This window comes from Sporothrix brasiliensis (assembly GCF_000820605.1).
Source record: "Sporothrix brasiliensis 5110 chromosome Unknown Cont15, whole genome shotgun sequence".
In the NCBI taxonomy this organism is placed as follows: domain Eukaryota; kingdom Fungi; phylum Ascomycota; class Sordariomycetes; order Ophiostomatales; family Ophiostomataceae; genus Sporothrix; species Sporothrix brasiliensis.
Genome location: NW_024467134.1, coordinates 513,381 through 536,604, shown reverse-complemented (window position 1 = coordinate 536,604; position 23,224 = coordinate 513,381). Strand labels below are relative to the sequence as shown.

General features: G+C 60.2%; 8 protein-coding genes and 1 non-coding gene across 9 annotated transcripts; 4 read left to right on the top strand and 5 right to left on the bottom strand.

Annotated features, from left to right (window-relative positions):
- Window positions 1-255: 255 nt before the first annotated feature.
- SPBR_05702 (long-chain acyl-CoA synthetase) lies at window positions 256-2,343 on the top strand (the record flags this gene model as incomplete). The annotated part of the gene is made up of 1 exon (XM_040763965.1): window positions 256-2,343. The coding sequence occupies one exon, from the start codon at window positions 256-258 to the stop codon at window positions 2,341-2,343; it is 2,088 nt and encodes a 695-aa protein (XP_040621963.1).
- An 856-nt stretch (window positions 2,344-3,199) lies between these two features.
- On the bottom strand, window positions 3,200-4,178 carry SPBR_06087 (calcium sensor NCS-1; the record flags this gene model as incomplete). The annotated part of the gene is made up of 4 exons (XM_040764349.1): window positions 3,200-3,379; window positions 3,474-3,778; window positions 3,878-3,959; window positions 4,110-4,178. 4 exons carry the CDS (start codon window positions 4,176-4,178, stop codon window positions 3,200-3,202), a joined length of 636 nt encoding a protein of 211 aa, XP_040621962.1.
- Window positions 4,179-7,305: 3,127 nt separating this feature from the next.
- On the top strand, window positions 7,306-9,042 carry SPBR_05795 (uncharacterized protein; the record flags this gene model as incomplete). The annotated part of the gene is made up of 1 exon (XM_040764058.1): window positions 7,306-9,042. One exon carries the CDS (start codon window positions 7,306-7,308, stop codon window positions 9,040-9,042), a length of 1,737 nt encoding a protein of 578 aa, XP_040621961.1.
- Window positions 9,043-9,433: 391 nt separating this feature from the next.
- On the bottom strand, window positions 9,434-12,253 carry SPBR_05598 (cell division control protein 45; the record flags this gene model as incomplete). The annotated part of the gene is made up of 1 exon (XM_040763861.1): window positions 9,434-12,253. The coding sequence occupies one exon, from the start codon at window positions 12,251-12,253 to the stop codon at window positions 9,434-9,436; it is 2,820 nt and encodes a 939-aa protein (XP_040621960.1).
- Window positions 12,254-13,257: 1,004 nt separating this feature from the next.
- Window positions 13,258-15,204, bottom strand: SPBR_05732 (uncharacterized protein; the record flags this gene model as incomplete). Its single annotated transcript, XM_040763995.1, has 1 exon — window positions 13,258-15,204. One exon carries the CDS (start codon window positions 15,202-15,204, stop codon window positions 13,258-13,260), a length of 1,947 nt encoding a protein of 648 aa, XP_040621959.1.
- A 340-nt stretch (window positions 15,205-15,544) lies between these two features.
- SPBR_09472 lies at window positions 15,545-15,618 on the bottom strand. Its single transcript has one exon. It is a non-coding gene; the product is annotated as a tRNA-Val (tRNA).
- An 833-nt stretch (window positions 15,619-16,451) lies between these two features.
- SPBR_05782 (ribose-phosphate pyrophosphokinase) lies at window positions 16,452-18,225 on the top strand (the record flags this gene model as incomplete). Its single annotated transcript, XM_040764045.1, has 3 exons — window positions 16,452-16,562; window positions 16,683-16,830; window positions 16,907-18,225. The coding sequence occupies 3 exons, from the start codon at window positions 16,452-16,454 to the stop codon at window positions 18,223-18,225; spliced, it is 1,578 nt and encodes a 525-aa protein (XP_040621958.1).
- A 1,105-nt stretch (window positions 18,226-19,330) lies between these two features.
- On the top strand, window positions 19,331-20,485 carry SPBR_06015 (pre-mRNA-splicing factor CWC26; the record flags this gene model as incomplete). The annotated part of the gene is made up of 1 exon (XM_040764277.1): window positions 19,331-20,485. The coding sequence occupies one exon, from the start codon at window positions 19,331-19,333 to the stop codon at window positions 20,483-20,485; it is 1,155 nt and encodes a 384-aa protein (XP_040621957.1).
- A 402-nt stretch (window positions 20,486-20,887) lies between these two features.
- SPBR_05665 (transcription initiation factor TFIIF subunit alpha) lies at window positions 20,888-23,224 on the bottom strand (the record flags this gene model as incomplete). The annotated part of the gene is made up of 2 exons (XM_040763928.1): window positions 20,888-21,685; window positions 21,761-23,224. The coding sequence occupies 2 exons, from the start codon at window positions 23,222-23,224 to the stop codon at window positions 20,888-20,890; spliced, it is 2,262 nt and encodes a 753-aa protein (XP_040621956.1).

Genomic DNA, 23,224 nt, shown 5'->3' with positions numbered 1-23,224 from the left:
TTTCTCTCGTGCACGCTTCGCCCTTTTCTGTTGGTCGGCCTCCTTGGTCTGCCGTGTTACCTCACCGCCGCTCGCCGGTTCTTCCCTCTTCTATTTGCTCGCCTGCAGCTTCACATCGAGCATTGACTGACTTGACAACAGAAGACCTTTCTCCCGGTTAGACTGACTGCCAGGAGGAGACACAGAACCTGACCGAGCTTCTCTCTGCCTACGCTCGTCACCACCCTCTCTACATTCCCCATTCCACATTCCACAATGGTTATCCAGCACGCTTCGCCGCGCGTCTCGGCTCGGCCGCCCTTCTCCGTCGAGGTGCCCGGCCAGAAGCCTGTCGAGGGCGAGACCCCCATCCGCCGCCACCCCAAGGCCGTCCCCGAGATCGTCGGCACGCCCGCCCCCAACATCACCACCGTCTACGAGCTCTGCAAGGCCTCCGTCGAAAAGCATGGCGACGCCAACGCCATGGGCTCGCGCCGCCTGCTGCGCACCCACCAGGAGACCAAGAAGATCAAGAAGGTCATTGACGGCGAGGAGCAGCTCGTCGACAAGCAGTGGACCTACTTTGAGCTGAGCAGCTACGAGTACATCACCTACAACGAGTACTTCCGCCGCATAAGCAAGATCGGCGCCGGCTTCCGCAAGCTCGGCCTGACCGCCGGCGACCGCGTCCACATCTTCGCCGCCACCAGCGCCAACTGGCTGACCTTCTCCCACGGCGCCGCCACCCAGTCCATGCCCATTGTCACCGCCTACGACACGCTCGGCCAGGAAGGCCTGCGCCACTCCATGGTCGCGACCAAGGCCAAGGCCATCTTCCTCGACCCCCACCTGCTGCCCATCCTGACCAACGTCCTCAAGGATGCCGTCGAGATCCGCCACGTCATCTGGAACGACCAGAACCAGGTCAAGCAGGAGCACGTCGACAAGCTCAAGGCCGCCTTCCCCAACATCACCGTCCGCAGCTTCGAGGAGCTGCTCAAGCTGGGCGAGGCGAACCCCGTCGACGCCGTGCCCCCCTCGCCGGAGGACCTGTGCTGCATCATGTACACCTCGGGCTCCACCGGCACCCCCAAGGGCGTGCCCCTCAAGCACAAGAACGTCATTGCCGCCGTGGCCGGCGTCAGCGTTGTCGTCCAGCCGTACATTGGCCCGGGCGACGGCCTCCTGACCTACCTGCCCGCCGCCCACATTCTCGAGTACGTCTTTGAAAACGCCTCCCTCTTCTGGGGCTCCACCATGGGCTACGGCAACCCCAAGACCCTGTCCGACGCGTCTGTGCGCAACTGCAACGGCGACATCAAGGAGTTCCGCCCCAGCATCCTCGTCGGCGTCCCCGCCGTCTGGGAGATGGTCAAGAAGGGCATCATCGCCAAGGTCAACGACGGCAGCCCCATTGTCCGCTCGCTCTTCTGGGGCGCCATGTGGGCCAAGACCAACCTCATGGCCACGGGCCTGCCCGGCTCCGGCATCCTCGACGCCGTCGTCTTCAAGAAGATCAAGGAGGCCACGGGCGGCCGCCTGAAGCTCTGCATGAACGGCGGCGGCCCCGTCGCCAAGGACACCCAGCGGTTCATCTCGATGGCCATCTGCCCCATGATCAGCGGCTACGGCCTGACCGAGACCACCGCCATGGGCGTGCTCCAGAACCCGGCCGAGTGGACCACCGACGCCATGGGCGCCATGCCCGCCTCGGTCGAGGCCAAGCTGGTCGACTTTCCCGACGCCGGCTACTTTTCGACCAACAAGCCGCACCCCCAGGGCGAGGTCTGGCTGCGCGGCCCCAGCGTCATGGCCGGCTACTTTGAGAACGAGGCCGAGACCGCCGAGACCATCACCGCCGACGGCTGGCTCAAGACGGGCGACATTGGCGAGTTTGACAGCCGCGGCCACCTCAAGCTGATTGACCGCAAGAAGAACCTGATCAAGACGCTCAACGGCGAGTACATTGCCCTCGAGAAGCTCGAGTCCATCTACCGCTCGGCCGCCGTCGTCGCCAACATCTGCTGCTACGCCGACGCCCAAAAGGCCAAGCCCATTGCCATTATCGTCCCCGCCGAGCCCGCCCTGCTGAAGCTGGCCCAGTCCATTGGCATCAGCGGCACCAGCCTCGAGGAGCTGGCCCACAACAAGAAGCTGCAGTCCGCCGTGCTCAAGGAGCTGCAGGCCGCCGGTCGCCAGGGCGGCCTGTCCGGCATCGAGATTATTGACGGCGTCGTCGTGTCCGACGAGGAGTGGACCCCGCAGAACGGCTTGGTGACGGCCGCGCAGAAGCTCAACCGCCGCGGCATCCTGGACAAGTTCAAAAAGGAGGTGGCCGAGGCCTACGGCGCGACGTCGAGCTAGACGGTAGCCTGTGCCTGTGCCTGTGCCTGTGCCTCTGCCTACCTGCCAGCCTTGGGCCGGCCATCTTTGTTTGTCTAGTTTCCTTGTTCTATTGTATTGTCTCTTCTCTGTTGATTCCCTACTTTGTGTGTTTTTGTTTTATTTCCGGGATGGGGGCATGGGCATTTGTATTGCTCCCCCTTTTGGTGTGAAGACAACTTTATTTTTTCTGTATAATTGTTTTTGTGTTGGTTATTTTACCTTGCTCTTTCGTTTTGGCTTTGGATATCTTTGTTGAGTGTATTGCTGTTTTTGGTATAACGCACGTTCTAGCAAGTAATACACTATTCTCGGGTACCTTTTTTTTGTTTCCTTGTGCAATGTCGTGACCCGATGGACAAAACGCTTGTGCTCGTGGCACATGGTCCATGCAATCCGCATGGTAACCCGCTCGTCGAGGCAAGCGGAGCGACAACATTACAACATTGCCCGCGAGCGCACATCCAAGAAAGAAAAGAATGAGCTCGTTACGTACGTGAGCCCGTGTACGGCATGTCGCCACGTACTCTGCAGGGTCACACAGGTCCTGCCGGGCCAAAATAAACACAAATGGGCGTGTTGCTTAGCAGTGGCAAAAATAGACGTGCAACCAAAAGAGCCTGTGCCAAGGAAAACGTTCAAGGGATGCCCATTTTGTGAAAAGCGGCGTGCCGAGAATAGCAACACGAGTTTGGTGGAAAGAGGTGACAATAGTTGAAAACAAAAACAGCCAAAAATAAAAATCATGGAAAATAAAACGCCCATTCTCTTTCGTGTTCTTCCCCTCCCTCTTGCCGCGGTAGTCACGCTTCCCCGCGCACACCGCACACCTCAAAGCTCACACCAGCCCGTCGTACAACGACAGGGCGGACACAATGGTCTCGTCGCGCTTGCTGCCCTCCTTGAACTCGTCCATGTCGAGGCTGCCGTTCTCGTCCTTGTCCATCATGCGGAAGATCTTCTTGACGCGCTTCTCGGGTGTGTCTTCGTCCTCGGGGAGCTTGACCATGGAGCCAACCTAGGACAGTTAGCAAACGACAGAACGACAGTAAAAAAAAATCAGTGTAGCCAAAGGAGCGGGGGGGGGGGGGGGGAGGGGGACCGAGACCTACCATTTTGTAGATGGCTTCGACAATTTTCAGCATTTCGTCGTAGCTGATCTTGCCGTCGCCGTCAATGTCGTAGAGCTGGAAGGCCCAGTCGAGCTTGTCCTCCATCTTGCCGCGGGAGGTGACCGACAAGGCGACGATAAACTCCTTGAACTCAATGGTGCCGGACTTGTCCGAGTCAAAGACGTTGAAGACGTAGTCGGCGAAGCTCGAAGGGTCGCCAAAGGGGAAGAACTGGCGGTAGATCTTTTGGAACTCGTCCTTGGTGAGCATGCCCGAGGGGCAGTCGCGGAGGAAGCCTTGGGGGTCTGTTAGTACGAGGCGAGACGAGGGCCGCACGGCGGCGAGGAAACGTCAAGTCGATCGAGGGAACAGCGAGCGCAGCGAGACGTGGAGAAACGACATACCCTTGTACCACTGCTGCAGCTCCTTCTTATCAAAATGTGTCGACTTTTGCAGCTCTGCCAGCTGCTCCTGGGAAAGTTTTGACTGTCTGTGGAGAGGAGGTAGGGCGCAAGGCCAACGATGTCAGTACATGGTTTGGGGTGATGGGCGGTGTGGGGAACAGTCTGCGGTTTCTGGCGTGTCGCGCGACAGCGCGGGGCCATCGCCCGGCGGTGTCTCCCGCCAAACGCGCACACGACCACAACGATGCGACGGGTCGCCGGACACAGGGGCCAGGCGGCGAGACACGTACGATTTGCCCATTGTGGCTTGTCTATTTGATGTAATTATGCCGTTTGTCGTCTCGTATGTGAATTTATTTGTATCGTTCTTGTCTGTATAGAAAACACCGTCGGCAGGTGGACGGTCTATCTCACGACGCTGCTGGTCATGCGCTGCGCCAAGCCAGCCGGTGACGTTCCGGGGCGGCAGGAGGTGGGAGGCGTTCGGAGGAGGCGAGAGAGATCTTTCAAAGGACCTGAATCGTTGGCACGCGCGGTCGTTGGCGATGGTGATCGATCAAAGGTCGCGGGGGGGGTGGGGGGGGATATCTCGAGGAATCGTCTAGGGAAACTGGCACAGATGTAAGCGACCACGCAAAGAGACAGTAGGAAGAACCGCTGGCGAGTCGAAAGGCGAGAGCAACAAAAAAAATTGGAGAGGGGAAGGAAAACGGTGATGGACTGCGCTGCCCGTACTTTTTTGGCTGCTTGCTTGCTGGGGCGTTTATACCGTCGCAAAGGCTGAAATAGAATAGAGTGGAAGAGGCTGGGGCAGGAGAGGGGAGGGGCCGACAGCACGAGTGAGATAGATGATGGATGGTAGGAGGCACGGGCTAGTCAGAACGTGCGTGCGGTGAGAAAAGGGAGCCCGTCGTCGTCGTCTTACCGGTTACTATTCGATTGCGTGTTGTGAAGAGGTTGTGTGTGCGTTCCTGATCTGAGACGAGGAGGCAGGGAGTGGAAGGCGGGAGAAGGGGGGACAGGAGCAGGGAGCACGGAGGGAGGGTGAAATAGAGGGGCTCTTTCCCTTGGAAGAGGTGTCTTACACGATTGCGGAAGGGATTGATAGAGGCAGCAAGAGCGACCCAGACGGTGTGCGGGGAGGGGAAGGGCGAAGCAAGAGCCACTGAGCGGCCAGGCCACTGGCAGCCACAGGGACCGGCCGCATTCGCCGTAGCGTAAAATGGGCGCCAAAATGATCCGCCAAAACGATCCGCCGCCAGATGGAAGGTGCGCTGTGCGCCAGGAGTAAGATACACAGTCGAGCTAACAGCAAGGTGTGCAGCAGCAACGTCATCCAACCACAGGTCGTGTGTGTCACCATTTTCAGACCAGGCCGCGGCGCTTGGAGGACGGAATCGGGCAATGGTGCTGTTTCGGGACTCGACTGGCGACGCAGGGTCTTTTTGGGCCGTTCTGGGCCGGTTTGGGACCGGTCAATCACTTACATGTGGAAATACTATGTTGTGTCGTAAGGACTGGACCCTACTTGCTCTGACGGTGTCTACCGGCGATTCTTTTGTGCAGTCTCACGTTGCGTTCCTTCAATTTTCTTTTTTCTTTGGGCTCTGGGCTTTGGGCTTTGGTCTTATTACGTCTGCTCCTGCCCCTATTAATTTCCGTTATGTCACTGGCCGGCTGCTGCGGCCGCTTCTAAACAGTTAGCTGGTGACTTTTGTCTTGGCGTGTGACGCAGGAGTCGTAAAAATGGAAGGCGCCGATGAGCATATCAGCACAAGCGCCAGGAGGTGGGCACAATTGTGCAGGCGGCAAGAGCACTAATGTCAGCGACAATTGGGAAAGAACGAATGACCTACAGCAGAAGCACAATTTGCGTTTGGGGCAATCGCGCTGTTGCGGTCATTGACAGTTGGCAAGCGGTTTCTGTAGCACAAGAATGGCGAGGCAGGCGCGATCGAGGGGCTGCGATCGAACACGGGCGCCTCCACGTATTCCGATCGGTAAGGTGTTTCAAGGCGTAAGAAGGGGGGCGTTTGACCCTGGAGGGTGGGCGCGAAACACCGCGGAAAATGTCAGAAAGGTACGGAAGTAGAAGAAGTGCGTCGTACTGACGAACAGTTTCGTGCCTGGACTGTTCTTGGCTGCCGCGGTGCTATTTGCTCTTTCTCTGTGGCAAACGGCGCCCGAGGTAGCGCTTTCCCGACTTATATATTCTCTCGTGCCTGCCATGGCGATGCATTTTGCTACGTGCGACACCGACAAAGACAGGAAGGAGCAATAGAGTTGGGAGAAACTGGTGTAAAAAACCCCGTCCAACGTCAATAAGCCCTCATGAAAGGGAAAGCGCGAGTCCAACTGTACTGCAGGCAAGAGACGGCAATCGACTCAGCCACTGTCCCAAACAGGAAAGAGGACGTAAAAGAGGCGACAGCAAACGGCTGTCTGCTGTCTTCACGACGTTATGGTCTGCCGACGGAAAACACACTTGGTGAGGCTGTGTACGCGGTGCCAACACCGCTATTGTCACAAATGTTCGTCTCTTACCATTCGCTTTCCGTGAAATAGCTGGAGTGCGATCGGCATGTCGGCCAACTGGGCAGGGACGAAGCTGAGGCTCGAATGGCGGCGTGGCATCGCCCAGTCGTGCCTTCCGTATGTCATCGTCTACCAAGGTTGCATGACCGGGCAAAGAGGGAAGGAGCCAAGCCCCGATGCAGAGCTTGAAAAGCAAAAGGGGGGAGCCCCAAAATCTGTCGGGCGACAAGAAACTTCGGTCAACGTCCGCTTTCGCGATAGCTTCAATCCGCTCGGTGCCTACTCGCATGGTATCACACACGCACGTGCTACACGAAAGAGCGACCAGAGAGCGGCCTTGAGAATACTGACGCCGTCATCTACGCCCACAGCCACATAGGAAGGACTTCCGTGGCAGAATGAAGCGGAGTCGATTTGATCGGGTCGAAAGGGCCACTCTGAAAGCGACCGGAAGGACACACAGCGGCTTCCCTAGTCTCTCGTGGAATCACCAGATGGCTGCAGCCTGGTCAGACGGAGGAACGAGTAAGAAGAATGTCGAGGAAGGACCAGAAAGGCTGGAACAGGGTACAATCGTCAACAATTGCTGACAGGAGCCGCGTGCCAGCTTTTGGTGTGGAAAACAAGGCCCGGGAGTTGCTAACGCCCGAGCCAGCCAACCGACGGACAATAGCATCGTCCGGGCTTGAAGAACGGCGACGACAACAACAGCCACGGGCCCGATAAACGAGAAATGCACGATGGACGACGACCCCGAGTGCGGTGCTCTGAAACTATAAAGGAAGAAGAGTCGCCGAAGCCAACAAATGATGCACTGACCAGCAACAACAGTCACAACCACAACTGCTGTGTCCTACAACATCGACGCTCGAACGCACCCACCCCACATTGCAATGTCCAAGACCTACGATGTCATTGTCGCGGGTGCGGGCCCCGTTGGTCTCTTTCTGGCCGGTGAGCTAGCTCTCGGCGGCGCTTCCGTGCTCGTCCTTGAGCGTGACGCCGCGCGCGGCGTGGAGTCGCCTTTCAAGGTCGCGCCCCTGGGCTTCCGAGGCGTCAACACGCTGACGCTAGAGTGCCTGTCCCGGCGCGGCCTGCTGGACACCGTCTTCCCTGCCGACAAGGCCAACCTCAAAGGCATGATGAAGAGCCGGGGCGGTCCAGGTGGCAATGGCCCCGGCGGCAAAGACGGCCCGCCAGCTTCGACGCGGTTGTTCAAAAAGACCGAGGGCATGCAGTTCGGTGGCCACTTTGCCGGCATGTTCTTTGACGCAAACAAGCTGGACCTTGGGCGTTGGAAATACCGTGTCAACGGGCCGGGCATGGTGCCGGGACCAGCGACCATGGCCACGGTGGAAGCCGTCTACGGCGAACGGGCCACACGCCTGGGCGTCAATATCCTGTACGGCCACACGCTTACAGCAATTGTCGAGGGCAGCGAGGAGGGCAGCAAGTGTGTAAAGGTCGAAGCGACCGACGCGCCAGATGACTCGACCAAGACGACCAAGACGCTTTGTGGACGCTGGCTGGTCGGTTGCGACGGCGGCCAGAGCATCATCCGCCGTACCGCCGGCTTCCACGTCGAGGGCTCCGATCCCAAGCTTACGGGCTATGCGATGCGCTGCGACATCACCAACGGCGACAAGCTCACGCCCGGGTTCACTGTGACCGACGGCGGTCTCTACATTGCGGGCGCCTTTGGCGACACAGTGTACCTCATGGACCCCGACGGCGGCGCCTTTGACCGCAGCCAAGAGCTGACCATGGAGCACCTGCAGACCGTCCTGACCCGCGTCACGCGCGTGCCCGAGGTCAAGATCACGGCGCTGCGCGTGGCCACGTCCTTTACGGACCGCTGCCGCCATGCCACACACTACCGTCGGGGCCGTGTGCTGCTGGCAGGCGATGCCGCGCACACGCACGCGACATTTGGTGCGCAGGGCATGAACCTGGGCATGGGCGATGCCATGAACCTGGGGTGGAAGCTGGCCTCGGTCGTGCGCCAGGAGGCGGCGGCTGCATCCACCAGCGCGGCGACCAATACAGCGGACACGGCCCTCCTCGACACGTACGACGCCGAGCGGCTGCCGGTGGCCGCGCAGGTGCTCGAGATGTCGCGCGCCCAGTCCATGGCGTTCCTGCCGGACGTCTTTGGACGGTCCGTGCGGTCCCTGTTGCAGCAGACGCTCGACACGGTCGACGGGGCCAACCTGTTCATGGGCCTGTTCTGGGGCCTGTCGCAAAAGTACGACCTCGTCCCCGCCACGGACCCGGCCCAGAAGCACCCGCTGGTCGGCCTCAGCGCACCCGATTTTGTGCTCGACGGCAAGGACGAGAACAGCGCCGACAGCGTCCACAGCCCGCGCCTGAACCACCACCTGGCGACGGGCCACGGTTTGCTCGTCGACGTGGCCGAGGGCGGCAACGCTTCCCTCCGAGACCTTGTCGCCCCGGCCAGCGAGTACGCGGGCCGTGTCGACTACCTGGCCGCGCCAGACGTGGCGGCCAAGCGTGGCCTGCAGGCATTCTTGGTGCGGCCGGACGGCATTGTGGCCTGGGCGGTGGACGACGGGGCCGACATCAACGCAGACGCCGTCAAGGCCGAGCTGGCACGGTGGTTTGCCTTTTAAGTGCTGGACGGAGGTTGGGTCGGAGTGCGTATTGGGGCGCCTCTCTATTTGTGTCTGAGTTTTAACAACAACATCACCACTCTGTTTCCCTACACGGTTTCGTCTCCCCTTTAAGTAGAACAATGAAGCGTAATTCATTCTGTGTCCATCGTCTGTATCTACCGCTCAAACAAGAATGATGTAAAAGAGAGCACAAATGTACAATGATAGCATGCAGCTGCAGCAAACAAAAAAGGACAGAATAAAAACACAAAGGCAAAGAGATATAGACACGGTAACAGACGGTAAAAGACACTGCACAAAAGACAATAAACACCAGCCAATATAAACCCCGACCCACTCCAAAAACCCATGTAGCGTAAACCCTTTCGTTCCGTTTTGTTGCCGTCTCTCAGCCCACGACGGCCTTCATGCTCAGGCTCTCCAGGAAACCGCCCAGGTCCTCCTTCTTGACCTCGACCACGCAGTGCTCAAAGCTGTCGATGCGGACGCGCGTGTTGGTCTCGGCGACGACGTCCTGGAAGGCGGTGCCGAACCGGTTGAGACCGAACCCCCGGCTCGTTTCGCCCAACGTCTCGTCCACGTCGTCGTCGTCGTCGGATTCCGAGTCGGACTCGGATGAGTCGCTCTCCTCCTCCTCTTCCTCCTCCTCGTCCTCCTCCTCCCCCTCGTTCTCCTCACTTCGGCGCTCCGCCCGTCGACGCTCTTTGGCCTCGTCGCGCTGGGCTTTCCGGGCTTGCCGCCGGTCTTCGCGCAGCTTGGCTTTCGCGGCGCGCGCCTCTTGTCTCTGGCGGGCCGCGGACCGGTTCTGCGCCAGCATGTCCGGCCCGCCGCCGCCGCCGGTGCCCACCACCACATACACGCCGCGCTTCTCGTTGAGCGAGGCCACCACCAAGGGCGTACCGCGGCCGCCGTGCGCCAGGCGGCCGTTGGCGTCCCGTTCCTGCTCGGCCAGCGCCTCGCCGATCCACAGCGCCAGCTTGGTGAGGGCGCCCGGGTGGTTGAAGACGGCGGCGTCGGGCCCGTCCTTGACGATGCACATGCGGAAGGCGTGCAGGTGGGTGATCTGCTTCTTCTTGATGAGGGCGGTGCCCGTGTTGAAAATGGCGCGGTGCAAGAACTTGGCGGTGCGCAGGCCGTCCTTGAGGAACTCGATGCTCTCGAGCGCGTCGTAGGCGTCCCAGAAGCGGGGGACCCACTCTTCGGACGGGTCATTTTCGTCGTCGTCGTCGAGGGCGTCGTCGTCGCCGGCAGCGGCAGCGGTGCCGTTGCTGGCGTTGCTGGCGTTGGAGCCGCCGTTGGCATGACCGGCGACAGGGGCGGCCCCCTGGTTCTTGCCCACCTCGAGGAGCGCGCCAACGACAACGGCGACGTCCTGGGCGCTCAGCGTGGCCCGCCAGCCCCAGCTGCGCACAAACCCCCAGCCGTCCTTGGCGCCGGCGCGGTCTTTGCCGTCCGTGTCGATGGTGGGGACCATGCCGTCGAGGTTGTAGAGCGACGCGTATTTCAGCAGCTTGACGCGCAGCTCGCGCTTCAGCATCATGTCCATGTGCGAGTAGCTCTGCTTGCACTGGACGAGGCTGACGCCCATCTTGGCAAACAGCTTGTGCAGGCGCTTGAGGCCGGTCTCGCTCCACATCTTGAGGCGCGAAAACAGGTAGGGCGAGTGCAGCATGCTGTCGTACAAGCTCCAGTGGCGGATCAGCAAGAACTTGGGCTCGGGCGACAGGCGGATGCTCGTGTCTTCGGGGCTGCGGGCGGTCGTCGGGATGATGCCCATCTCGGGCGAGGAGCGCCCTGTGGCGCCATTGGCGGCGCCGGACAAGGCCAGCGGCGTCGCGTCTGGCGGGTTGAGACGGCGCACCTCGTCGCGCAGCAGCTGGCGGATGCGCGCGCCGCGCAAGCCCATCCAGCCCGTGGTGGGCCGGCTGGTGTCGGCGCTGCGGACGGACACGCCGACACCAGCCGACGAGCGGCCATACAGCTCCATGGAGGTGACGCCGACAATGGCGAGCCACAGCAGGTCGTTGTCTTCGCGGCCGAGCTCCGAGGCCAGCGAGTACATCATGGACGAGATGGGCTCCGAGTAGGAGGCGCCCATGCGGTAGTACTTGCGCAGGATGGCCTCGTTGTCGTGCTTGAGGCGCAGGAGACGGCGACGGAGTGTGCGAGCCGAGGGGGCTTTCTGGGTTTTCTGGGCTTTCTTGGACGCCGACGTTCGTCTTGATGAAGAGGCGCCGTCGCCGTCCTCGTCGTGCCGCGACTCGTCCGAAAAGGCCACGGCGTCGCTCGACGGCTGCTCGCGACCCCTCAGGGACAGGAGTGGCCGCGACTTGGGCCGTGGCGCGTCTGGGATGGGACTCGACGAGTTGCTGCGCCGCCGCTGGTGTGGCCGGTCGTCGTCGCCGTCGTCCTCGTCCTCCTCTTCGTCGTCCAGCCAAGACTTGCGCTTCTGGCCAGCGCGTGGCGCTGGTGGCCGTTCCTCATCGTCTTCGTCGTCGTCGTCGTCCTCCTCCTCCTCCTCTTCACTCGATTCGCCGAGATCGTCGTGGCCGTCGTCGTCAATCTCGGGCATGTCCGCCAGCGCCATGTACGCATCGCGCTCGGCGCCCAGGTCCTCTTCAATATCGCCGTCGTCAAATACAATCATGCCGCCCTTGCCGGGCTTGTAGGCACGCTCAATCTGTCCGCTGCGGACACCCGGCGGCACGCGTCCCGACAGCGTCGGCGTCGGTGTTGCCGCGAGAGCCGTCTGCGAGTCGCCGGCCGGCTCCAGCGGGAACCCGCCAAAGACGTTGCTCAGGTTCCACGGCCGGTGCGCGTCCAGCACCCACACCTCGACGCCGCCAAAGGCCAGCTCGCCGCTCGCCAGGTTGTCGTCGTCGTCGTCGTCCGACTCCAGTCCAAAGAACGTCGCCAGGTCGACTGTGCCGCCGACGCCCAGACACACCACGACGCCGCCGTTGCCGCCACGCGTCTGCATCATGGGCGCCACCAGCTCACGGCCGACGCGGGCGAGGTCGGCATAGCCCGCCACGGGCTGGATCTTGTGCGGGATGTAGTCATGCTTGAGCAGGCTGGTGAGGATGCGGCAGGCGCAGAGCGCGTCGGGCTCGAGAGCGACGAGGATCAGGACAGGCGGCGCGAGCGGGTGGCGCGAGTTCTGCAGGTGCAGATACAGCTTGGAGACGAGAGAGCGCGGCAGATACATGGCTGTCGAGGCAGGCCGGCGGGCAGCGTGCCGAACACACGTTTACGCGTTACGTGTGTCGCGGACAGGAAGAAGAAAAAGATGCAGAAGGCTGCCGCCGTGCGACGAGAGGAGGCGTGTCGGCCGTGTGTCGTCGGGAGGTACGGCAGCCGCGAGATCGATGTCGATTAAGGCGTGTCGAATCGTGTCGTGTCATCAATGATCAATGTCCGATACAAAGAAGAGAAGAAGAAACAAAAGTAAAAAGAAAAGAAAGAAAGAAACTGTTCACGTAAACAAACGCTGTATGAATGTTGGCTGGCAATGGACAGGAACGACAATATGCAGAGTCCCAAGCAAACAATGACAAGACAATGATCGGATCAAAGACAATACACGCTGTAAGAAAAGGATCTGGGTGAAAACAGTGCTCTGTCGTGTGGAGCGAGGGGAGGTGCATCGTTTTTCTTGGTGCAGCACCAAAAAGCCATGTTATTATGGCGACGCGGTCTCTGGCGCTCCTGCCGTAATGGCCTGGGCCCGCAAGACGCGACGGGCAGAAGGATCCACTTGGCGAGGATGTGCTTGACAGGGCGCCCAAAGAGGCAGGAACACCCTGCGGGTCGTCCCCGCCAATCATGGGCAGCGGTGGTGCCGTCGTCTGCTGTAAAAAGCGGGGCGTTCAGCGAGTCGGCGGTGGCGCCAGGGCGTGTCAGCGTGTCGGCCAAGCCACTTTACGCGCTGCAGCTTTCTTGAGGCCCTAAAACGCCCTGATCAAGCAGATTCCGACACCAAGCGGACACTGTTGCATTCATGAGCCTTGACGTCGATGTTCACCGTCCTTCCACTGGCCATGGACACTTTCGTAAAGAGAGGGAGGTGGTCCCATATTGCTGTAAATTTGACACTGACAATATTCGGCTGGCCTGGTCGATTCATTTTCATGCCGTGAATTACATTTCACTCAAACGGGACGTGATGCATGGCCGTATCTACTGCTCCGTACAGACTATGGCCTCCAGTCCTCAGTCCGCTCCGTCGAGAACGGTAAACGGGTTCGTCATAGTCCGTACTCGCACTGGTGCGTGTCCAGTCCGCTTTCGTTTCTTGTTCCGGTTCCGGTTCTTGCTCGTTTTGGAACCGGACGGTGGCTTAAACGATATCGACGCCGGGAGTTCGGCGAGCGCCACCAGCACCTCCAGAGCATTGGCCGTCTTGAGCCGTGCCGGCAGATCGCGGAGGGTCCGCAGAGTTGGGTACTTGGCAAGGGGTGTCAGTGTTGACAGCATGCCCTCCAGTGCCTCGATCCTCAGCCATAGCTGCTTGTCGTCCCCGGCTCGCTCGCTTTGCTGGTATTTCACAAACGCCACAATCTGCTGGAGGATGCGCAGCGAGTAGAGCGTGCCCTGGATCTGCGCCAGCCAGTGCATGCCCGTCCAGGTGACCTGCTCCAACACGCCGCTGCTGGGTGTTTCTTTCTGGAGCACATCGAGGCAGGCCGACGGCTTGGCGTGCTCTTTGGACCACTCGATGTCATAGTAGGAAGCGAGAGTGACCCACTGCAGTTCGCTGCTGTTTTCTGCCGAGGCTGGCACAAACGCTTGGATCCGCGTCAAAAGTGATATAAAATTGTCCAGGGCTTTGACACGTCGGCGGCCTTCTGCAGGAAGCAGCTCGAGAGCCGTCCCCCGCGATGCCATGGAGGCCATGCGCGCGTATTCCCGGATCCACGTGTCGCCCATGTTGGCGGCCGTTGGTAGGCGCCTGAGCAGCGAAAAGGCCAGGACCCGGATCGGGGCACTGATTTCCCAGGCATTGGCCTGCATGCAATCATCGACCAGCGGCGGCGCAAAGAAGAGCATCGGCAGGTCCGCCGGCTTGAGCAGAGCGTCGCCCCGGTAGCCTTGGCTGTCACCGCCAAGAAGCACGCTCTGAAAAACCACTTCGGCCACGCGCGGGTCCAATCCACCGGCGTTGTACTGCTGCACTGCCATGTTGAGCGCCTCGGGAAAGGTGTACTGGTCGACAAATTCAGCGTACTCGTCCGGGTGCTGGGCCATGGCCAGCCCCTGCTTGGCACGGCCAACCAGCTCGCTGGTGCTCAGGCACGGGTCCATCAGCAGCTCAAATGCAAACCCGTAGAGCCCCTTGCCGCTCTTCATGAGTTGCTGGCACATGGCTTTGTTGTTGGCGAGATAGTCGTGTTCGTATACAGGCGCCGGTAGACCCAGCCGCTGGCAGATGGCGGCCATCCGATAGGCGAGGACAATAAGCGGTCTCTTTGTCGTCGTCGTTGTTGTTTTGGTTGCAGCGGAACCGGCGCCAGCCTCGTCGCCGCCTCCGCGCGGAAGGTCAATGTCCCGCATCAGCACCACCTCCCCGTCGGGGCCCAGGTCCTGTACCAGCAGGTCCGAGTCCGACGTCAGAACGGTGCCAACCTCGATGTTGCGCGCGTGCCACGCACAAAATGCGTCCGCTTCACCAGGCACGACGTGCGTCACCGTCTTGTAATGCGTGGCAGAGGCGCGCAGAGCGTCCAGCACGGCCGGCACGGCAAACGCAGGTGCCGGCAACAGACTGCCCGTGCGCGGGCCCTTGGCGTCGAACCCGGGCAGGTTGTCCCGCTGGTAAAACGAAAAGGCATCCTTGAGCTGCGCCGACGTCCGGTACGACCGCTCCAGCCGCACCGGCCGCTTGGCCACAGGCAGGTAGCCGTCAAAGTAGATGGCCAGCACCGTGATATTGTGGCGGCTGCAAAGCGTGTCCAGCCATGCAGTGGCGGCCTCGCCGAGCTGTGCGTAGGTCGACTGCTCGAGCGGGTGGCGTCGGCCGGCGGCCATCACGGGATCCGCCATGCAGAGGCCGACGATATGGTAGGCCAGCGCGGGCCCGTCGATGATGACTTTGCCATTGTCCAGCGGCTTGCGGTCGCCAAACGGCGCCAGCGTCGTCAGCAGCTTGGGGACTCCCATGGCAGCGGGGTGGGGATGGGCAAGTAAAAGAGCAAAAGGAATGCACAGAGCGGCCCTTAGATGGGCCACCCCTTTTTCTCTCGATGCGATGCGAAGAGATCTTGGCCGCAAGAGTTCATCGTCACAACGGTGAGGAAGGAGCGATTGACAAGCGCAACAGACGAGAGCAAGAGCGCATTTGCCGGCTGGATACAAGGATCCAAAGGCAGGAGCAGTTGAGTGACATTCAATGGTCTGCTTGGGATGAAATCTGCAAAAATTCACGTCGCTGGACACTGGACAGCGCAAAAAGAAACGTCACGTCGCTGGACACTGGACAGCGCAAAAAGAAACGTCACTTTGATCGAACACGGGATCGAACCGCGGACCTGCGCCGTGTTAAGGCGCCGTCATAACCAACTAGACCATTCGACCGGTTGTATTGGAAGTACACACTTGTATTCTCCGTTATGGAGTCTGGTTCGCGCCTTCCTGCTAGTTTGCTGTGACCTGACCTGCTAGCTGTTTTCGTGCTACAGATTTACAAAAGTGGAAAGAACAACCCATCATGTGCCTGTTCCATTTTGTTCAAGCCCCCCACCTTGTCGCGTTCCCTCCTTCCTTCTCATCTTATTTCTCTCCTTCCTCAATTCACGTCTCCAGCTTCAAGATTTCGTATTGCAAAACATCACGCCGACGTCTCCTCCGTCTGCCGCCGTGGTTTTCGTCATCTTTCGTCTTCATATGCTTCCCGGCTGAGCTTCCTCGGAGCTAGCGATTGAGCCAGCGCGGTTGACCCAACTGGCGTGAAAGAAACAGCCGAAAACCCAGTATACCGCCAGCACCTTATTCGTCCAACCGCCTTTTTTGGCCTGAAGTGCCCCACTACAGCACTCCTTCCATTTTCAGCACGGCTTTTGGCGGCCATCGCTCTTTCTCTCTCTGCTTCTCAGATTTTTTTTCTTTCCTGTCTCCACTCTTCAACGCGACTTCTCGTCATCCTCTACATTTTACTTCTCGTACCGTCGTCGTCTCCTTTGCTTCTTCCTCCCCTGCGCATGTGCGGAGTCCTTCGAACCACTCTATATCGGGGAGACCAGGGACCTGAAAACGGACCTGGAAAAACTACCACCCAACATTTCCCCCTGCTCTTCCTGATTTGAATTGCCCTCTCCCTTCTCTTTTCCCTCCGCTTTTGGAGCTGCGAAAAACTCTCTCCCCTTCTTTTCTTGCTTCCTCCTTCGCCCTTCTTGTTTCGCTCCTCCAGCATGCGGAACACGACCATCTTTGCCGGCTCGAGCTGCCCGGTGCTCACACAGCAAATATGTGGGAATCTGGGCATGGCGCCTGGCGATACCGAGCTGGGCCAGTTCTCCAATGTATGTTGACTGTTGACTGTTGACTGTTGACCTCGATCGTCTCGATCTAGCAATCGTCGACCGCCAGATTCAAATCGTCCACCAGTCGCTGACCCTGTGTCTTCTTTCTTTTCCTTGTAGGGCGAGACCAGCGTGCGCATCCTGACAAGCGTCCGGGAAAGGGACGTCTTCATCATCCAGTCGGGCAGCCCCAAGATCAACGACACCATCATGGAGCTGCTGATCATGATCCAGGCCTGCAAGGGCGGCTCGGCCAATAAGATTACTGGTGGGTGAACAGTCCATGTCACCGTTTCTTTGCTTCTTTCCTGTCCCAAGCTCCCTGTCTAACCGCGTCGTTTCAGCCGTCCTTCCCTACTTCCCCTACAGCCGTCAGTCGAAGAAAAAGTCGCATCGCGGTGCCATCACGGCCCGCATGCTCGCCAACCTGCTCAACGTGGCCGGGGTCAAGCACATTGTCACCGTCGACCTGCACGCCTCGCAGATGCAGGGCTTCTTCAAGTGCCCCGTGGACAACCTGCACGCCGAGCCCATCATCGCCCGCTGGGTCCGCCACAACGTGCCCAACTGGAAGGATGCCGTGGTCGTGTCCAAGAACGCCGGCGGCACAAAGCGTGTGACGTCCCTGGCGGACGCCCTCAAGCTCAACTTCGGCATGGTCACCACGGACCGCCGGCGCAACAACAGCAACATGACGGCCAGCATGATCATGACCCACCTCGACAACATTGAGCAAAGATCGCCTGTTGTCAGCACAATACATCGGGGCGCCGCAGCGCCGAGCAACGGCCACGACGGCCCGCTGGTGAATGGCGACCGGCGCGAGAGCAGCACAAACTTGAACGGCACGACGACCGTCAACGGCGGTGCCTCGTCGCCAGCTGCGCGGTCGGTAAGCGGCAACAACGGACCCACCAGTCACGCAGCCGCCGCAGTCACAACGGCCGCCCCGCCGCCGCGGACGCCGTCGGAAGCCTCCACCACGGATACCATCCCGACGGGACCCGCAGACAGCTCGGTCGGCCGTTCGAGCGAGCCAGACCAAGAGGATGCGGAGTACAACGACGAGCGGGCCCCCGAGGTGACGCATGCGCGCCTGTTCCAGGGCCACATTGTGCCCGACGACTTCCCGTCGCCGGCTGTCTCGACCGCCGACGGCAGCGTCGTCGAGGAGGATCCGATGACAATGTCGCACATCTCGTCCTTCTTCCAGCCTGAGCCGCACGCGCTCGGCGGCTCTGGCGAGGCCGGCACCTCCGACTCGGACGACGACGAGGTCCTGCCGCCCAAGCCCAACGTCGAGCGCCTGGTCACGCTGGTGGGCGACGTGCGCGACCGCGCCGTGTTTATAGTCGACGACATGATTGACAAGCCCAACTCGTGGATCGCGGCGGCCGAGACGGTGGTCAAGCGCGGCAGGGCCAGCAGGGTCTACTGCATTGCCACGCACGGCATTTTCGGCGGCGACTGCCTGCAGCAGATGCAGGACTGCGACTGCATCGACGCCATCATCGTGACCAACAGCTACCCGATCCCGGTCGAGCAGGCGCGGGATGCCTCCAAGCTGATCGTGCTGGACCTGTCGTTTTTGCTGGCCGAGGCCATCCGGCGCAACCACTATGGCGAGTCCATGTCGCCGCTCTTCCAGCACATTATGGACTGAGGAGCGGGCAGACGATGATGACCCTTCATCATCACACCACGACAGCTTTTTGTTTTGACCACAGAACAACACGACACACAAGAATTCATACAGCGATGGCGTTTTTGGCTTTTCTTTATTTTTACTTTTTTGGCCTGTCTTTTCACGTTTTATCGAACGGAGAAGACCAGAGTGTCTGGACTCCTATGTGGAATTGGCTTTTGCAGCAATAACGGTTTGTTTGTCCTTTTTTATTGGTCTTTTGCTTTCGACCATTTCGCATTGACTTTCATGCCCCAACAACTCGGAATTTTGGAGGCGGAGAACAACGAGCACTGCAGCGCGGGATCAGGATACTAGACGGATAGTCTCCAAGACGTTACGACTTTTAACAATATTACTATTTTTTTCTGAGCCCTCTTTCCCAGATCCCTTCCCCGTTACACATTTCCCCTTTTCCCTCTTTCCCTTCTTTCCCCTTTTTTCTCTTGTCACGGCGTCGCATGACAGTCAGACACCAGCGTTGCTGCCTTCGGGCAGCACGAGCTTAGATTCCATCCCAGGACGAGCTCGTAACGGACCGTTGGAAGAACAAATGCTCTCCTCTCTTGGGGCCCATTCGGTTGTTGAAGGCCCGTCGTTTCTTCTGTATGTCACCTCCCATTCGTGGGAGGAGTGGGCGACGGGCAAGAGAACCTCTCGAACATCTCATTTGTAAAAGAATATTCGGCTGTGACATCTGCCAGTAACAACGACTGAACCACCTCAGAGGAACTGCTCGTAGAAAACTCAAAGGTTGACAACAAGTGGTGGTGAGCTTACTGAAACATGGACACTTCAGCTGTTCTTGTAGGACACGACGAACCAACTGGCACTGCAAGAAAAGCTATTGAATATTTATACAAGAGAAAGGGTGAACGAATAATTCAATTTACATTTCAAAATATTGTAAGCCATACATGAGTGATTGTGATGAGTGCAATGCCATCACGTGATTGCGCGGCGAATCAACCTTTATCGATAAGGCGCATGCGTCGCTTTTAGCTACCCTTGCACCAGGCAAAGAGCTTCATCCCTCACAACAGCCACCTCTTTTCTCCTCGACCTCTCCACGAGTAGACCAACCATGCCTGCCGACCTCACATCCTACCTCGCCTCGCGCTACCTAGTAGCCGACACCAAACCGACCAAAAAGCGCAAACGCAAGCACAATAAAGACGGTGGCGACGGACTCTTGATCACGGACGATGACGACTCTGGCTGGGCGAAAAAGGGTGGACGCGGTGGCGGTAGCGACGACGACGCCGATGAGCCAACTATAGCAGGAGGCGGCACGGTTGCCGGCACGTCGGCCGCGTTCCGCAAGACCAAAAAGTCCAACTGGACGGTGTTGGGGAGCACGCCCAAATCAAACACAAACACACCCAGCGCGGGCGAGACCGCGGCCGACACCGCGGCCGACACCGACGCCGATGCCATCATTGCGGCCGCCGCAGCAGACAACGCCGCCGCGCTGGCGGCCGAGGACGAGGCGCCCGTCGTGGAGGGGGAAGACGACATGGCCAAGCCCCGAGCGTCCGCCGTCCTCATGAGCGACGGCACCCATGCGGGCCTGCAGTCGGCCGCCTCCGTCACGGCCCAGCTCGAGCGCCGGCGACGCGAAGAGCGCGAGCAGTACGAGCGCGAGCGCCGGGAAAAGCGCGAGCGGCGGCGACAACGGGGCGGCGGGGACAAGGGGGGTCTGTCGGGCGAGGAGGAGGAGGACGTGGTGTATCGAGATGCGACCGGCCGCCGCGTCGACGTGGCGCTGCGCCGCCAAGAGGTGCGGCAGGCCGCGCTCGAGGCCGAGCAGAAGGAGCGCGACGCCAAGGAGGCGCTGCGGGGCGATGTACAGCGCGAACAGGCGCGGCAGCGGCGCGAAGAGCTGGCCGACGCGGCGCTGATGCCGCTGGCGCGCGGTGCTGACGACGAGGCGATGAACCGCGAGCTCAAGGCGCAGACGCGGTGGAACGACCCGATGGCGGCGTTTCTGGCGGAAAAGACGCCGGCCGCCGCCGGCAGCGGTGGTGGCGGCGGCGGCGGCGGTTCTGCATCCAACCCGGCCAAGTCGGGTCGGCCAGTCTACCGGGGTCCAGCAGCGCCCAATCGCTACGGCATTCGACCAGGCTACCGGTGGGACGGCGTGGACCGCGGCATAGGCTTCGAGGCCGAGCGGTTCAAGGCGATCAACAGGCGGGAACGGGACCGGGATCTCAACTACCAGTGGCAGATGGACGTGTAGTCGGGAGTGGAGAGCATACCTTGCATTTGTTGTTTTTATTAGCGAACACTGTTTTGATATAGAATGCATAAAGTCTACCAACGTGGACTTCAAACTGAAATACAATACCTCTCACTAATAGTTGTGGTTTTATTCGTTGTTATTTCACGTATTTTTTGTATGTTTATTATTGGTCTGACTTTTTTTTTTTCATAAAATACGTCAAAAGCGAATATAAATAAATAATATATAGAGTCAATGTTTATTTTTAAAGACTGCGACGACCATCTACTCTAGATTGGGTCGCTACCGACATGCAGCACAAAACCCGGCGAATACTCAAAAGCGACCTCCTTTCAGATCAAAAGGTCACAGTTCTATCTCCTCTTCAGCTTGCTCAACCCCGGAACATCAAGCTGGCCCCTAGTCAGAACCCGGCGTCTTTGCTCTCAGAAGCTTGTCCTCGCCAAAGACCGAGTTCTCCTTGACCAGCTTGATCCAATCCTTACGCTTCATCTGGTTCGGACCGTCGCCAATGCGGTTGCCAAACTGCTTCAGCAGACCGCCCACGGTGATGCCCTCGGGAATCTTGCGCAGCGCAGCAATAATTTCCTGTGCGTCCATCGAGCCAGAGCCGGCGGCGCCCGGCGACCCGGCGCGGGACGTCGGCGAGCCGGGCGAACCAGCACGGCCGGGCGATCCGGGGCTGGAACCAGGTGACAGCGCACCGGTATTTGTGGGGTTCGGGCTCGAGGCGCGGGACCCCGAGGGCGTGCTGCGGGCGCCGGCACCGACAATCTTGATCCGCCGCTTGCCACTGGCGGCACCGTCGGACATCTCGCCGGCGGTCGCCTCGCCGTCGCTCAGGGCGCCGCCACCCGTGGACGAGCCGCTCTTGAGGATCTTCGCCCGCGGCGGCTGGCCGGGCAGGGGCGTCGAGGAGCGACTGGGCCGGACGGAGCCGCCGTTGGCGTGCTTCTTGACCTTCTTGCGCGAAGACTCGTTGCCACTAGATTCCGAGAGATTCGGCGAGCCCGGCCGCTTGAGGGACTTGCCCTTCTTGCCAATCGCAGCTGCGTCAGAGCTCTTCTTGCCTTGCGGCGTGGTGCTGCCCTTGGGCGTACCTGTTGCTGTGGCCGGCTTGTCCTTGTCCTTACCCTCGGCCTTGGCCTTTTCGTCCTCCTCCTTCTTCTTCTCGTCGTCCTCGTCTTCATCCTCGCTCTGTAGATTGTTAGTTTGCTGCAAACAGCACAGAGTAAACCAGTACATCTTCATGCGCCCAATGGCGTCACGTACCGAGAGCTCCAAGAAATCCTCCTTCTCCGAGTTGGTGTCCGAGTCCACATACTCGAGGTACTCGAGATGCGCCTCGCGCTTCGCCAGCGCCTTCCGCAGCTGCTTGCCCAGCTGGCCCGTTTTCCGCGCCGCCTTGTCTTGTTCCTCCTCCTTGTCAATTTCCTTCTCGTCGGCATCGCCAAACAGGTTGGCGCCCAAGTGGTTGCGCCGCAGCCGCTCGCGCGTGTCCTTGGAGTCCTCGTCGTTGTCCGGCTCCAGCCCCACGTTCTCGTCGTCGTCCTGGAACTCGTCGCCCTCCATGTCAATGTCGTCGTGGTCCACCTTTTCGGACCGCGGTGCCGACCGGTATGTGCTGCTTTCCAGCTTCACGCGTGCGCGGCCGCCAATCGTCTTGCGCGTCTCCTCCAGCTCGTCCCGCGCCTTGCGCTTCTCGTCGTCGCGCATCGCCCACCGGCCCGCCGTCATTTTCTTGCCCATAATCTCCTCGGCCTGCTCAATCGAGTACGCCTTGAAGGGCGGCTTCGGCGTGAACCGGTAAAACTTCTCGAGCGGCACCATCCGGAAGGACGAGCCGTTGATCACGAGCGCCACGTTGGCCTCCGAGAGCGCCGACACGTACGTGCCGACCCACACGTTCTTGCCGTCAGCGTCTTCGAGGTGCCATGGCAGAGCCTCCTCGTAGCGAATCTCTGTCTCCTTCTTCTGCTCGGCCGTGTTCTTGGGGAAGTACAGCTGGAACTGCTTCTCCTTCTTCTGCTGCTGCACCGGCTTCTTGGGCGCCGACTCCTTGGCTGCTACTGGCGCAATCTGGGCCATGTCAATCGCCCGCTGTGCCTCGCGCTCCGCCTTGAGCTGCGCGGCCTTCTCGGCCTCCTTGTCGTCTGCCGTCGCCACCGATTCTGGTGCCGGTGTCGCCTCTTCCTTGACGGCCCGGCCGGGCGCCGGCTGCCGGGGATCACGGCGGTGCAGCGACACCGGCCGCGTGAAGTCGTCTTGGTTCGTCGGGTCAATCTCGGCATTGTCGTCGCCGCCCTTGCCCGCCTTGGCAAAGCGCATCACATGGTAGCGGATGCCCTCGCGCAGCGCCCGCTTCGTCGTCACAACCGGGAACTCGCGGTAGCCACCCTCGGGCGCGGGGTCTGTCCATCCGCCGTTGGCCTTGCGCTGCGCATTGAACGCAGCCAGCTTCTTGGCCTCTTCGTCCGCAGTGAGCGTGTTGAGCGTCCGCGCCTCGGACGGCAGACTGAACGCTGTGACGCCGGCCCGGTTGGCCGACGACAGAATGCTGGCGCCCGGGGCTGTGGGCGGACGCTGCACAGGCTTCTTGCGGGCCACAAGGGGATCGGCCTTCTTGCGCCGGAGGAGGTGTGGTGGGATCTTCTTGAGAGGCGGCTTGGGGCTGGCGCCGTTGGTCTGGCCTGGTTGGCCCGACGGACCCGGCTGTCCGGTCGGGTTGGAGCTCAT